The following is an 11,838-nucleotide window of genomic DNA, read 5'->3' as shown; positions in this document are numbered from 1 at the left end:
TGGCAGGCGTTGCTGTCCGAGTCATGTATCCGCATGAAGACCTCGCTGGTGTTGCTGTCGAGTCATATCAAGCTAGCCTGCCTGGTTTGGTTGCTGCTCAACTGGCATGTGAGCTGCCCATTTCTTTTTGGATAGGAGCAGTGTTGGCTGACATAGCTAGGTAGTGTAGATAGATGGATTTCCTTTCTTTTTTTATGTACCTTGTACCATAAAGGTGTAAATTGTTGGATTGGTAATAGTATGACAGCCCCTCTTTTGCAGAGAGGTTGAGTTTTGCAGGAAACTTTTGCTCATCACTTTTATTTTGCCCAACTAATGATACTACACTCTCTTGCAATTTGAATATACGAAGTGAAACGACTGCCAAGATCATACTCCTATTTCATTTGTCAAAAAAGAAACATCCACACAAACAAACATAATATAATAAGACAAAGATGAGAAAGTCTCCCATTTTTTCACACAATTCTTTTGGAGCTTTGGAATGGGGCTTGGGAGTACTTGACGTAGAGAGAGGATTTTTGGAAGCTTTGAGAAGGTCGGTTTATTGTCTCTATATTCTACCACGTTCTTTATGAGTATTCCAAGCATGCTTATTTATTTGCTTCGTTCTTTGATCGATTTGTCGTTTATATAACTCTCCTTTTGATCCGTTGGCCCTCTAGTAGATAGTAATCTAATTGTTTATTGGGAGTATGCTTATTTTGTTCAAGCATGAGTATATATGTGATTGTCATGTTTGACATGTTGGGTTGGTGCTATATGATAGCTCTCATTTCTATTTGCCAATGCCATTATATGTATCATTTTGGTAGTGTAGGGTATGTTTAGTTAGTCACGTGTGATATCTCTATTTGTTCAAGTATGGATATATGTGTGTGCTTGTCATGTTTGACATGTTGGGTTGGTGCTATATGATAGCTCTCATTTTCGTTTGTCAATGCCATTACATGTATCATGTTAGTAGTGTAGGGTATGCTTGGTTAGTCACGTGTGATATCTCCATTTCTATCTTTCGTCTATTGTTGTGTGTGTCTATTGTAAACTTGGTTGGCGTCTTTGCTTTATGTAGCTTGGTTGACATGTCTCGTAGTCGAGGATTTTCTATGGAGTCGTCGAGTAGAGTTGTCGATTTAGATAGTGATGACGTGCCTGTTGGGGTGCCTTGTAGTCGTGGGGCTCCGAGCATGGCTGACTGCTCTGGGGAACCTGACTACATGGCTGGTAACGGGGTGGATAGCGATGATATGATTGATGGGGGTCGCCCTAACAACATCATACTTAAGAAGAATGAATCATCATTGGTGACGTTGGCTAACTTGCGAGAGATCCAGGCATCATACGACATACCAGATTGGGTGAGCTTGCATTCTCCTTCAGGCCCTGAGCGAGCTGATTGGGTTTTGCCCGGGTGGACCTGCATGTATGTTCAGATGTTTAAAGATGGGTGTCGTCTTCCACTTCCTAGATTGATTGTCGAGATGTGCGACTACCATAAGATTTCTCCTAGTCAGTTGATGCCGACTGTATGGCGTGTTTTGATGGCTTTGCAGGTGTTTGGGGAAATTAACAACATTGATATTACATTGGCTGAGGTGTTAGAAACTTATCATCTGGCATCTAATCCAGGTGATGTTGGTCGGTATATGTTGAAGGTTAGGGGTAACAGGTCACCCTTGATCTTGGGTGCTGACACCTTGCATGCAAGGTGGAAAAAGAAGTATTTCTTTGTATCTTGTGAAGCTTTGGGTTTGGTTGATGGGTCTGAGATACCTTATGCTTGGAGTTCTGCTAGTGAGTGTTGAAGTGAACTATATTTGTATGTTTGTCTACCATCATTGACTTAATAAGTATTTCTTTCATTGTTTTGCAGATCTGAAAAACTTTCCTTATCCTACTGTCCGGTTGGGTGTCAAAGAGAGACGTAAGCAAATCTTGAGCTATCCCGAGGAGGCTCGTGATTGGCGGGTTATCTTGTCTGACGATAATTTGAGGCAAAGTTCGCTGTGGAGGGGTACTTCCTTTACTTCAGAAGGTACGGTCTCCTTGTCGACTCGCCCTCCGCCTCGTATGGTATTTTTGTCTACGTCTTTGGAAACTTTATACGGACGACAAGGCTCTCAGATCATACCTGAACTGACGGTAAAGGAACGGACTTTTGCAGCACGTGTCATGTCGAAGTCTTATCGGTTTGAGATGAAGGGCCCCGATGCTGCGTTGGAGAAGATGCGTGCGGGAAGGAAGAAAAAGAAGGTGACCGAGGTCTCTAGTGATCTCGAGGTCAGCGAGACAGTCATTCCGGTCCGCTCTTCGCCTGTTATTCCGGTCTCTACTTCGCCGGTTCGAAAGGGCAAGGAAAGAAGGCGCGACGACGTTGATAATGCTGATTGGGCTGGTGACTCTATTCGTCTTACCTTTCCATTTGATGCTTCTGCATATGCGGATGTCCGCCCGTTCCGCAAGGAGTTGGGCAAGTTACTTTGGCCGGAGGACCGCAATGCCTTGGTTGGATTGAAGTCTGGTGCCCCTGATGCCACTGTCGACCATATCTTTCTGGTGAGTAGGAGTTATACTAGTTTCAATCATTTTTTCTTTTGTTTCAAGTGTGGGTGACTAGTTGCTGATTCATGTTATCTCTATTGCTTATGTAGGGTTTGCAGGGCGTGCTTCATTTGTCGGAGAGGATCCGAGAGCTGGAGAAGAGTGTGAAGAAACTTCGAACTGAGCGGGTTGATTTGGACGACATATTGAAGGGTCGTGATGAGGAGATTGCACGTTTGAAGGTAGAGCTGCAAACTCAGCTTGATGTTGAGCGCCTAGCAGGTGATCGGGCGAAGACTTTGGAGGAGCAGCTTGAGGTCGTTAACTCTACGGTTTCATTTTTGACGGAGAAGCTTGAGTTTGTCGGTACTGAGGGGGAGGTCCAGGCTAGGGCCCAAATGGCTCAAGATTACTTGGACGGTCGGGCTGGGACTTGGAACACGGCCAAGATGTTTGAGGCTTATGCCGAGCTGATGGAGATGAGAGCTGAGGAGGCTGCCGAGGTTGCGGATCTTGCTGCTTCGCTTGGAGGTTTAGGTACTGGTGGCCCCTCTGCTGATTGATGACTGTGCTTCATTATCTGCAAACTTGACTTGGTTTTGTAATAGACTTATAATTATCTTAACTTTTAGAGCTTTCGGGCCTGTGTGCCTATGAGTCTACTCTATGTGGACGATTTTCCTTAGTATTCTCTCCTCTAGTATGAGCTTGTGCTAGTTTGATAGCCAAGCTTATAGTTAGTCTACTCTACTATGTAACTCGAAGTTTTCCGGCTTGGCCGGCCTCCTGGGGTTTTACCCTTAATATTTAATCGAGTTGTGATCCATTTGGTTGTGCCAACTGTAACGCTCATTCCCCACTTTATCTAAGTGCACGTAGGGCTGGTTTAGTTGGTTGGGGTATGTGTTGTAACACGAGGTTGTCCCTTCAATGTAGCGTGTGGCTAATTGTTGCTTAAGCTAAAAACTCTAAGTCGATGTGCAGTATGTATGGTAGGGATGACTGGTTGGTAGGGGTGGGGGGGGGCTGCGCTCCGTAGAGCTGCCTACATACCCTTTTAAGGGATCAAGCCCAAATGTAGTTCTGACCTGCATGGAAAGGTCAGTAATCGTGTAGTAAGTTGGGTGGGTCTCGTAAGACCTAAAAAAGTAAAGGAGTGTAGAGTTAGACGTGATACTGCTTGAGATGGATGGCATTCCAGCTATTGTTGATGTCGCGTCCGTCTATCGTTTGTAACTTGTAAGCCCCGTGTCCGACTACCTTAGTGATCAGGTAAGGACCTTCCCAATTTGGGGCGAGCTTGCCTGCTCCTGCTTCCTTGGTGTTCTGAAATACTTTCCGGAGTACCCAATCACCTGGTTGGAATGTTCGGGTACGAATGTGCTTGTTGTAGTGCTTGGCAACACTTTGTTGATATGAGGCAAGTCTGATGTTCGCCTTGTTTCTTTTCTCATCGAGTAGGTCTAACTCGTGGCACATAGCCTCTTGATTGTCGGTGTCTGTGGTGAGCTCGTACCTGGCGGTAGGCACTTCACTTTCGGTGGGTATGACTGCTTCCATTCCGTAGGCTAATGAGAAAGGAGTTTCTCCTGTCGAAGTTCTTGTGATCGTTCGGTATGACCAGAGCACGCCGGGTAGTTCATCTGCCCACTTTCCCTTAGCCTTTTCCAATCTCTTCTTGAGAGTGTTCATGATGGTCTTGTTGGAAGACTCTGCTTGTCCGTTTGCCTGTGGATACCTTGGGGTGGAGAAGCTCAGCTTGATATTCCAAAACTTACAAAAGTCTTGGAATTCTGCACTGATGAATTGTGATCCATTGTCTGTGACGATCTCCTTTGGCACCCCATATCGACAAATCAAGTTTTTCCAGATGAAGCTTTTGACCTCCTTATCTCGTATTTGGTGGAATGAGTCTGCCTCGATCCACTTGCTAAAATAATCTGTCACGGCTAGCATGTATACCTTCTGTCCAGGTGCTGTAGGTAGCTTACCCACGATATCCATCCCCCATTTCATAAAAGGCCATGGTGATGTGATGGCGGTCAGTGGTTCCGGGGGTAGGTGTGACACTTGAGCGAACCGTTGGCATTTATCGCATCTTTTGACGTAGTTGGTTGAGTCGGCTTTCATGGTAGGCCAATAATATCCATTGGTTAATGCTCGGTGTGCCAAGCTTCTTCCACCTGAGTGGTTTCCACACTACCCTTCATGCAACTCAGATAAGACGTATTTCGCCTCCGCAGGGTTAATGCATTTTAAGTATGGACCGGTAAAAGAACGTTTGTATAACTTACCTTGAATAATGGAGAATCGGGCGGCTTGCGCCCTAAGTCGGCGGGCTTCATTCCTATCGTCGGGTATCTTGTCATGCTCCAAGTATTCCGTTATAGGGGTCATCCAAGTCTGTTCGGGTGATACTTCCACCACCTGGTCCTCCTTGTCTTTCCGAATGGCGGACCATTTGAGGCAGATGATCGGGATTGTCTTGGGCTCTGCGGCTTGGATAGACGACCCAAGATTGGCGAGGGCGTCTGCGTGGCTGTTGTCTCCTCTCGGAACTTGGGCTATGGTGAACTCCTCAAAGCTGGACTGAAGTTCCTTGACTTTGCCCAGATAGGCGACCATCTTAGCATCTTTGGCTTGGTAAGCGCCTTGTATTTGGTTGACCACGAGCTGAGAATCACTGAACACGCTGATTCGCTTAACTCCCATTTCTTTTGCTAATCCGAGTCCGGCCAGCATGGCTTCGTATTCTGCTTCATTATTGGTGGCTTTGAACTCACAGCGGATGGACTGCTCCACCACATCGCCTAGTGGGGAGATGAGGACAAGACCTAGTCCACTTCCTCGCATATTACTGGACCCGTCTACATATAGCCTCCAAGCTCCGACTTGGTCGGGTTGCTCAGTCATGCAGCAGAGTTCCTTGTCGGCCTGCATGGTAAGGTTATGAGTAAAATCAACTAAGAAATCTGCTAATACCTGAGATTTAAGAGCCGTGCGTGGCTTGAATGTTATGTCATGCTCGCTCAACTCCACCGCCCACTTGGTCAGTCGTCCTGAGAGTTCTGGTTTGTGGAGAATGGCCTTGAGTGGATAGGTGGTTATGACTTGGATTGGATGACACTGAAAATAAGGGCGTAGCTTTCTAGCTGCGTGTACCAATGCGAGAGCTAGTTTCTCCAACTGGCTATACCGTGTTTCTGCATCCAAAAGAGACTTGCTCACATAGTAAATTGGAGATTGCTTTCCATCATCCTCCCTGACCAACACCGCACTCACGGCTGTATCGGACACAGCCAAGTAGACCAGCAAGGTTTCATGATCCTTTGGTTTAGCTAGAAGAGGTGGGCTGGCTAGGTACTTCTTGAGTTCCTGTAGGGCGGATTCGCACTCCTCTGTCCACTCGAACGATTTGGCTTTTCGTAAGGTGTTGAAGAATGGGTTGCACCTTTCGGATGACTTTGATATAAAACGACTAAGTGCGGCTATCCTCCCAGTCAGCTTCTGGACGTCTTTCACACACGTCGGTGAAGAGATCCTCTGGATTGAATCAATTTGAGCGGGGTTGGCCTTTATCCCTCTTTGTGTCACCATGTAGCCTAGGAATTTCCCTGCAGTTACACCAAATGAACACTTAGTAGGGTTTAATTTCATATTGTAGTTCCTTAGGATGCTGAATGTTTGTTTGAGATGATCAATATGATCCTTCGCCTGGATAGACTTGACGAGCATGTCGTCGATGTAGACCTCCATCGTATGCCCAATTAATCTCCCGAACATCTTGTTGACTAGGCGTTGGTACGTTGCTCCAGCATTCTTCAATCCGAATGGCATATACTTGTAGCACCATAGCCCTATGTTGGTCATGAATGACGTCTTTTCCTCGTCGTCAGGGTGCATCCGTATTTGGTGGTATCCAGAGTATGCATCCATGAAACTCAACAGCTCATGGCCAGCTGTCGCATCTACTAGCATGTCAATATGTGGTAGAGGGAACGAGTCCTTCGGGCACGCCTTGTTGAGGTCTGTGAAGTCGATACACACGCGCCACTTGCCATTCTTTTTCTTCACTACCACCACATTAGCCAGCCATTCGGGGTAGTGTGCTTCCCGGACGAGTCCGTTCCGTAGAAGCTTTGTGACTTCTTCATTGATGATCTGGTTTCTTTCGGGAGCAAATTTCCTTCGTTTCTGCTTCCTTGGTGGATAATGTGGGTCTACCTGTAACCTGTGAACAATAATGCTCGGATCAATCCCTGTCATGCCCTCATGGGACCAAGCAAAACAATCATAATGCTCAGTAAGAAATAAAATAAGCTTCTCTCTCAGTTTGGGGTCGAGTTGTGCCCCTATCCGGACTTTGTGATCCGGATAGTCTGTATTGATTTGGATTTCGTCTATCTCCACAGCTTCTTCTTCAGCAAAGCTGGCAGACCGCTTTCGATTGTCGGGCTTGTCGGGATGGTTTGGTTGGCCATGCTGCACATGTTGCTCTAGTTGTGGTGACTGGTCCGTCTTGGTGTAGGACGAACCCTCTTCCTGTAATTGCTATTGAGCATGTTTTGTCCTCATGGTAGTCTGGTAGCAGGCTCTGGAGTCCTTTTGTTCTCCCCTGATCTCCTTGACGCCCCACTTGGTCGGGAATTTCACCACTTGATGAAAGGTGGAAGGGACTGCTTCCATGTCGTGGATCCATGGGCGACCGAGGATGACGTTGAATGCGGATGGGGCATCAATCACCAGGAACCTTGTTGACAAATTGACCCCTTCGGCGTAGATGGGAAGGTCGATTTCCCCCACGGTTGTCTTGCTCTCACCGCTGAAGCCTATGAGGACAGCGGTCTTCCTAGTTATGTTTGACTCGTTCAAACCCATCTCCCTGAAAGCATTAATAAACATGATATTGGCAGAGCTGCCGTTATCGATCAACACTCGTTTCGTTAAACAATTTGCAATATAAATAGAAATGACTAGAGCATCATGATGAGGGTTAAGAAGCTTGTCTGATTCCGTAGTTTGAAAGCTGATTGTCTGGGTTGGCTGGTATGTCATGGCTTGACCAGTCATACTTTCTCTCGTTCTGCTAGACCTGGCTTGCCTGGTATGCCTCTTTGCAGCAGAGTGTGTAATCCCGCTAACCTCTGATCCGCCAGAAATGACATTGACTGTTCTCTCATGGTTTGGCGGGTTGGGTGGGGTGACTTCTCTGCGCTCGTCTCGTCTATCATTTCCATGCTTGAGGGTGTGTTGACCCTTGTCTGTTAGGAACTCAGTTAGGTGACCTTCTTTGAGTAAATGCGCCACTTCCAATCGTAATGCAATGCAATCCTCCGTTCGGTGTCCATGGTCGGCATGAAATTCGCACCACTTAGATCTATCTCTCTGGTCGGCTGGTGCCCTCATCTTTTCTGGCCATTTGACTTTGTTGCCTAGATTCTTGAGAGCTAGGACTGCCTCAGCCGGTGAGATGGACAAGTTGTACTCTGGTAACTTGGCCCTTTCACGTGGTCGCGTCTCGTAGGGTTGGTCATACTGTCTCCTTCGGTATTCTTATCGTGGAGACGGGTAAGGCTCAGACCGCCTATCACTCGTCTTCCTTTCCACCCTGGAGTCTCTTCTAGAGTTTCTGCTTGGTGAAGATCGGTGGTGGCTGTATTGATCTTCCTCCCACTTGATTTGTGCCCATGCCTTGGCAAGCACGTCCTCCATTGTTCTACAAGGGTATTTGGTGAGGTCTTTGTAGAGGTCTGAGTCGGGCAGGAGACCCTTTCGGAAGGCGGTCACCGCTGTCTGGATGTTGCAGTTGGTGATGGACACCTTCTCCTTGTTGAATCGGCTGATATAGTCTCGGAGAGATTCACCACGCTGTTGCACCACGGCGTATAGATCCTCCGATATCTTTTCAAGTTTCCTGCTACTAGCATATTGCTGCACAAATATATCTGTTAGTTGAGCAAAACTTGAAATAGAATAATTTGGAAGGTTAGTGTACCACTGGAGGGCCGGTCCTGTCAGACTAGAACCGAACCCCTTACACATGCAGGCCTGCCTTAATTCACGAGGAATTGCGGCAGTGAACATCCTTTGCTTGTACTGAGCGATGTGGTCGGTCGGATCCGTCGTGCCGTCAAACATTTGCATGCTCGGAAAGCTAAACTTGATGGGCATTGGGCATTTCCACCAAGGCAATTTCATCCACAAATGGCGAGTCGGCATAGTAGTTCTCCGAACTTTTGTGGATGGGTGCCGGGACACCGGGGATTCGCTGGATCAAGGCCTCCATTTCCGCCAACTTTCTCGCCAAGTCTTCCTCTCTGATTGCGCATGGGCCAGTTGTGGTTGGTTGGGCGAATTCATTGGTAAACAACTGGTCCTGGGTGAACTCCCTCGGACCGTGTCCGTCAGCCTGTTGGTTAACTTGGGTTGGCGTGACCGTCTGGTTGAGCCCCAGTATGGCGGGTTGTATGCCTCCACCGGCGGCATTGCTCACTGCTGCGCCCGGCGTGGTGAAGATGGTTCGAGCATGTTGTCCTCCGGTGGTGGTTGTTCCATCTTGTCGGAGTGTTCCTGCGGCTCTGGTGTCCGGGTTGAATTGACCAAGTTCCCGTACTTGCTCCAACGCAGATGTTGTTGTGTTAACACCTGCAATCAAAGTCGCACGACCAGGGTCAGTCTGACTACCTATCACATTACGGTTTTTTACCGAAGATGACGGATCCATCACGAGATGGTTGGGTCCGTCCTTACGACTGATCGGTGTGTCTCCCAAGGGCTGCATGGAAGACACTCGGGCTCGGAAGCCGGGAGGTTCGATGATCTCGATGGGCTCCATAGCTTCGAGACGGTCATACAAGTTGGCGTTCTCCTTTTCCAGCTTCTTGCATCTCTCCCGCTCCTGATTCATCTGTTCAGTCAGGGCGGCGACCTGGGCGGCCAGGTTAGCCTGATCGGTTTGAGCAACCACGTGGGGTGCGTCAGGAGTTTCAGATCCGTCACGACCGTCCGACATGATTGTTAACTCGAAGAGATCTACGGAAAGTGCGTTGATTCGCTTGATTGCTAGGGCCCCACGGTGGGCGCCAAATTGTTGGGGATAGATCCAACAATCACTCGAATAGGACGTCGGGCACGTCCGGGTCGGCGGGCACTAGCAACCTGAAACCACAAATACGTTAGAGCCCTTCAAGGAGCACCGGTGGGGGTGTCGATGGAAGGGCCTCCGACGCTCAAGTCAGTCAAACAATTCGGATTAATTGATAAGAAAAACGAATATAATGCGTAAAGATAATTAAATAATAGAGTAAAGATGAGATAGTGAATCTCGACGGTCGGACTGGTCTGTCTGGTTGGTCTGCCTGACTGGTCAGAGCAAGCCCCAATCCAGAATGTAAGAGCGTGGAGGCGTAGAGATCAAGCAAGCGAAGAGAGTTGATAGCGTGAGTAAGGGGAATAGTTGAGAATACGAATGACTGCCTGGGTCGAGTGACCTAGTTGGTTTTCTTATATAGTGTGGTGTCTTGACGGCTAGGGTTTTTCCGGGACGTCCGTGAAACCCTAGTTGCTCCGATATTTCTGGGATCGTCTCCTCTACCTGCCTTTTCCTCCAAGTCGTTGCCCTCTGTAGGGTTTGACGTGATTGGGCCTTAATGACTTGGCGTATGGGCCGAATAAAATTGGAACTAACTTGATTTTTGGACTGGGCTGATTATTTGGACCACGAGTATTTATTTAAATGGGCTATACGAATTTTGTCCATTACAATGTGTACTAAATGAACATTACATTTTACGTGATTGGTACTGGAAGGTTGCATTCGGGAGTGAGACAACACAAATTTAAATACTCATATTTACGTGATTTTAGAGACCAAATTGAAGATTAGAAACCTTAAAGATTTGAGAAATGATTTTGTGTGAGAGGTGGAACAACTTGTCTTGAATTGTTCTTATTTAAAAGGTATTTCTCTCATATTCGTCATATAAGTTATAGTTTGTACGCCAATATTTTTTTGTTGTATTTTATTATTAATTAAGAGAGCACGATTTACGTTTTATTTATGAAATAAATTTATTATTTAAATATTTAAAGCATTTTAGGAAGCCATTGAACTTGTTCATAGTATACTAGACTATTATAAACACGATAAACTAATTAGTCGCCCTAAAACGTAGAATATTATAAAACGTCGACACATAGTATTTTGTAATATACCTGAGTGGCAGATAACCATGATCTATGAGACATGCCATGCACTACCTTGATGAACACAGCGTGCAGCTCCCAATCGCGCCAAACTGCATCATGCTCATAAATTTCCTTTATGCCTTGGTGTTGAACATCTTCTTAGCTTTGTTGTACAGGTCCCTCCATTCATTTTCCAAATATTTATTTTAGGGCACTAGCCGTCTGATTTCCATCATTAACGACTAGTGCTCTGTAAACAAGATTTTTCGGTGGCTATAGTGAGGTTTTTAGGTTAGTATCAGTTTTCTAATTCTACAAACACACTTAATTATATTTTTTCAATTCAAGCATACTCAAACTTTGTATAAATCATCTGAAATATCTATAAACTATTTAAAACTCACGAAACTAAATACAAACCTTTACAAAACATAATAAAATTATCCAATAAGCAATTATAACCCATTAGCCATTGAAAATTCATATTTTTATGGCACTTGCCGTCGGATTTCCATCATCAACGACTAGTGCCCTAAAATAATGATTTTTCGACGGCTAATAAGCTTTTTAGGCTAGTATCAACTTTTTAGTTCTAATAACAACCTTATTTAATTTTTTTCACTTCACACATACTCAAAAATCGAATAAGACATCTGAAATCTCTAAAAACTATTGTAAACTCAAGAAATTAAATATCAACCACAACAAAGCATAACTAAATAATTAACTAAGTACTAAAAGACAATTAGCCATCGAAAATTAGGTTGTTTACGCCATTAGTCGCGGTTTAATAATTACAACTGTTAGTGATGAAAACAGCCTAATCTGCGATGGCTAGTGATGTTTTTCAGGCTTCTCTGTTTATTTCTAACATAAACACATAGATTCGTAAGTTTTGTGACTTTTTAACTTAATTTATTCGAATTAAACATGCTTAAAATACATAAAATATGTTCGAATCAACCAAATTATAAATTCATTAGATAATAATGAAGAATTCAAGGTATTAAAATATTGAATTTTTACTTGATTCGAAGAAAAAGCTATGGAGTGGAATCAGCTTTGAATTATTAGCGCAAATAACCCTAATAAATAAATTAGTAACATCTC

The 11,838-nt window shown here is 45.3% G+C and overlaps 1 protein-coding gene across 1 annotated transcript; it reads right to left on the bottom strand.

The window, feature by feature from the left end:
- Positions 1-8,094: 8,094 nt before the first annotated feature.
- LOC131021123 (uncharacterized) lies at positions 8,095-8,685 on the bottom strand. Its single transcript, XM_057950212.1, has 2 exons — positions 8,580-8,685; positions 8,095-8,486 (listed from the first exon to the last, which is right to left on the bottom strand). Exons 1-2 carry the CDS (start codon positions 8,683-8,685, stop codon positions 8,095-8,097), a joined length of 498 nt encoding a protein of 165 aa, XP_057806195.1.
- Between the last annotated feature and the right edge of the window lie 3,153 nt (positions 8,686-11,838).

Source organism: Salvia miltiorrhiza, chromosome 4, assembly GCF_028751815.1.
Source record: "Salvia miltiorrhiza cultivar Shanhuang (shh) chromosome 4, IMPLAD_Smil_shh, whole genome shotgun sequence".
NCBI classification, from domain to species: Eukaryota; Viridiplantae; Streptophyta; class Magnoliopsida; order Lamiales; family Lamiaceae; genus Salvia; species Salvia miltiorrhiza.
This window is presented reverse-complemented; position numbering and strand designations above follow the sequence as displayed.

Bases quoted from the DNA above. Each gene is read 5' to 3' on its own strand.
- LOC131021123 (XM_057950212.1), bottom strand. From the start codon at position 8,685: ATGCAAATGTTTGACGGCACGACGGATCCGACCGACCACATCGCTCAG. The intron at 8,487-8,579 runs GTAAGGGGTTCG...CTCAACTAACAG, and splicing joins ATTAAGGCAGGCCTGCATGT to ATATATTTGTGCAGCAATAT.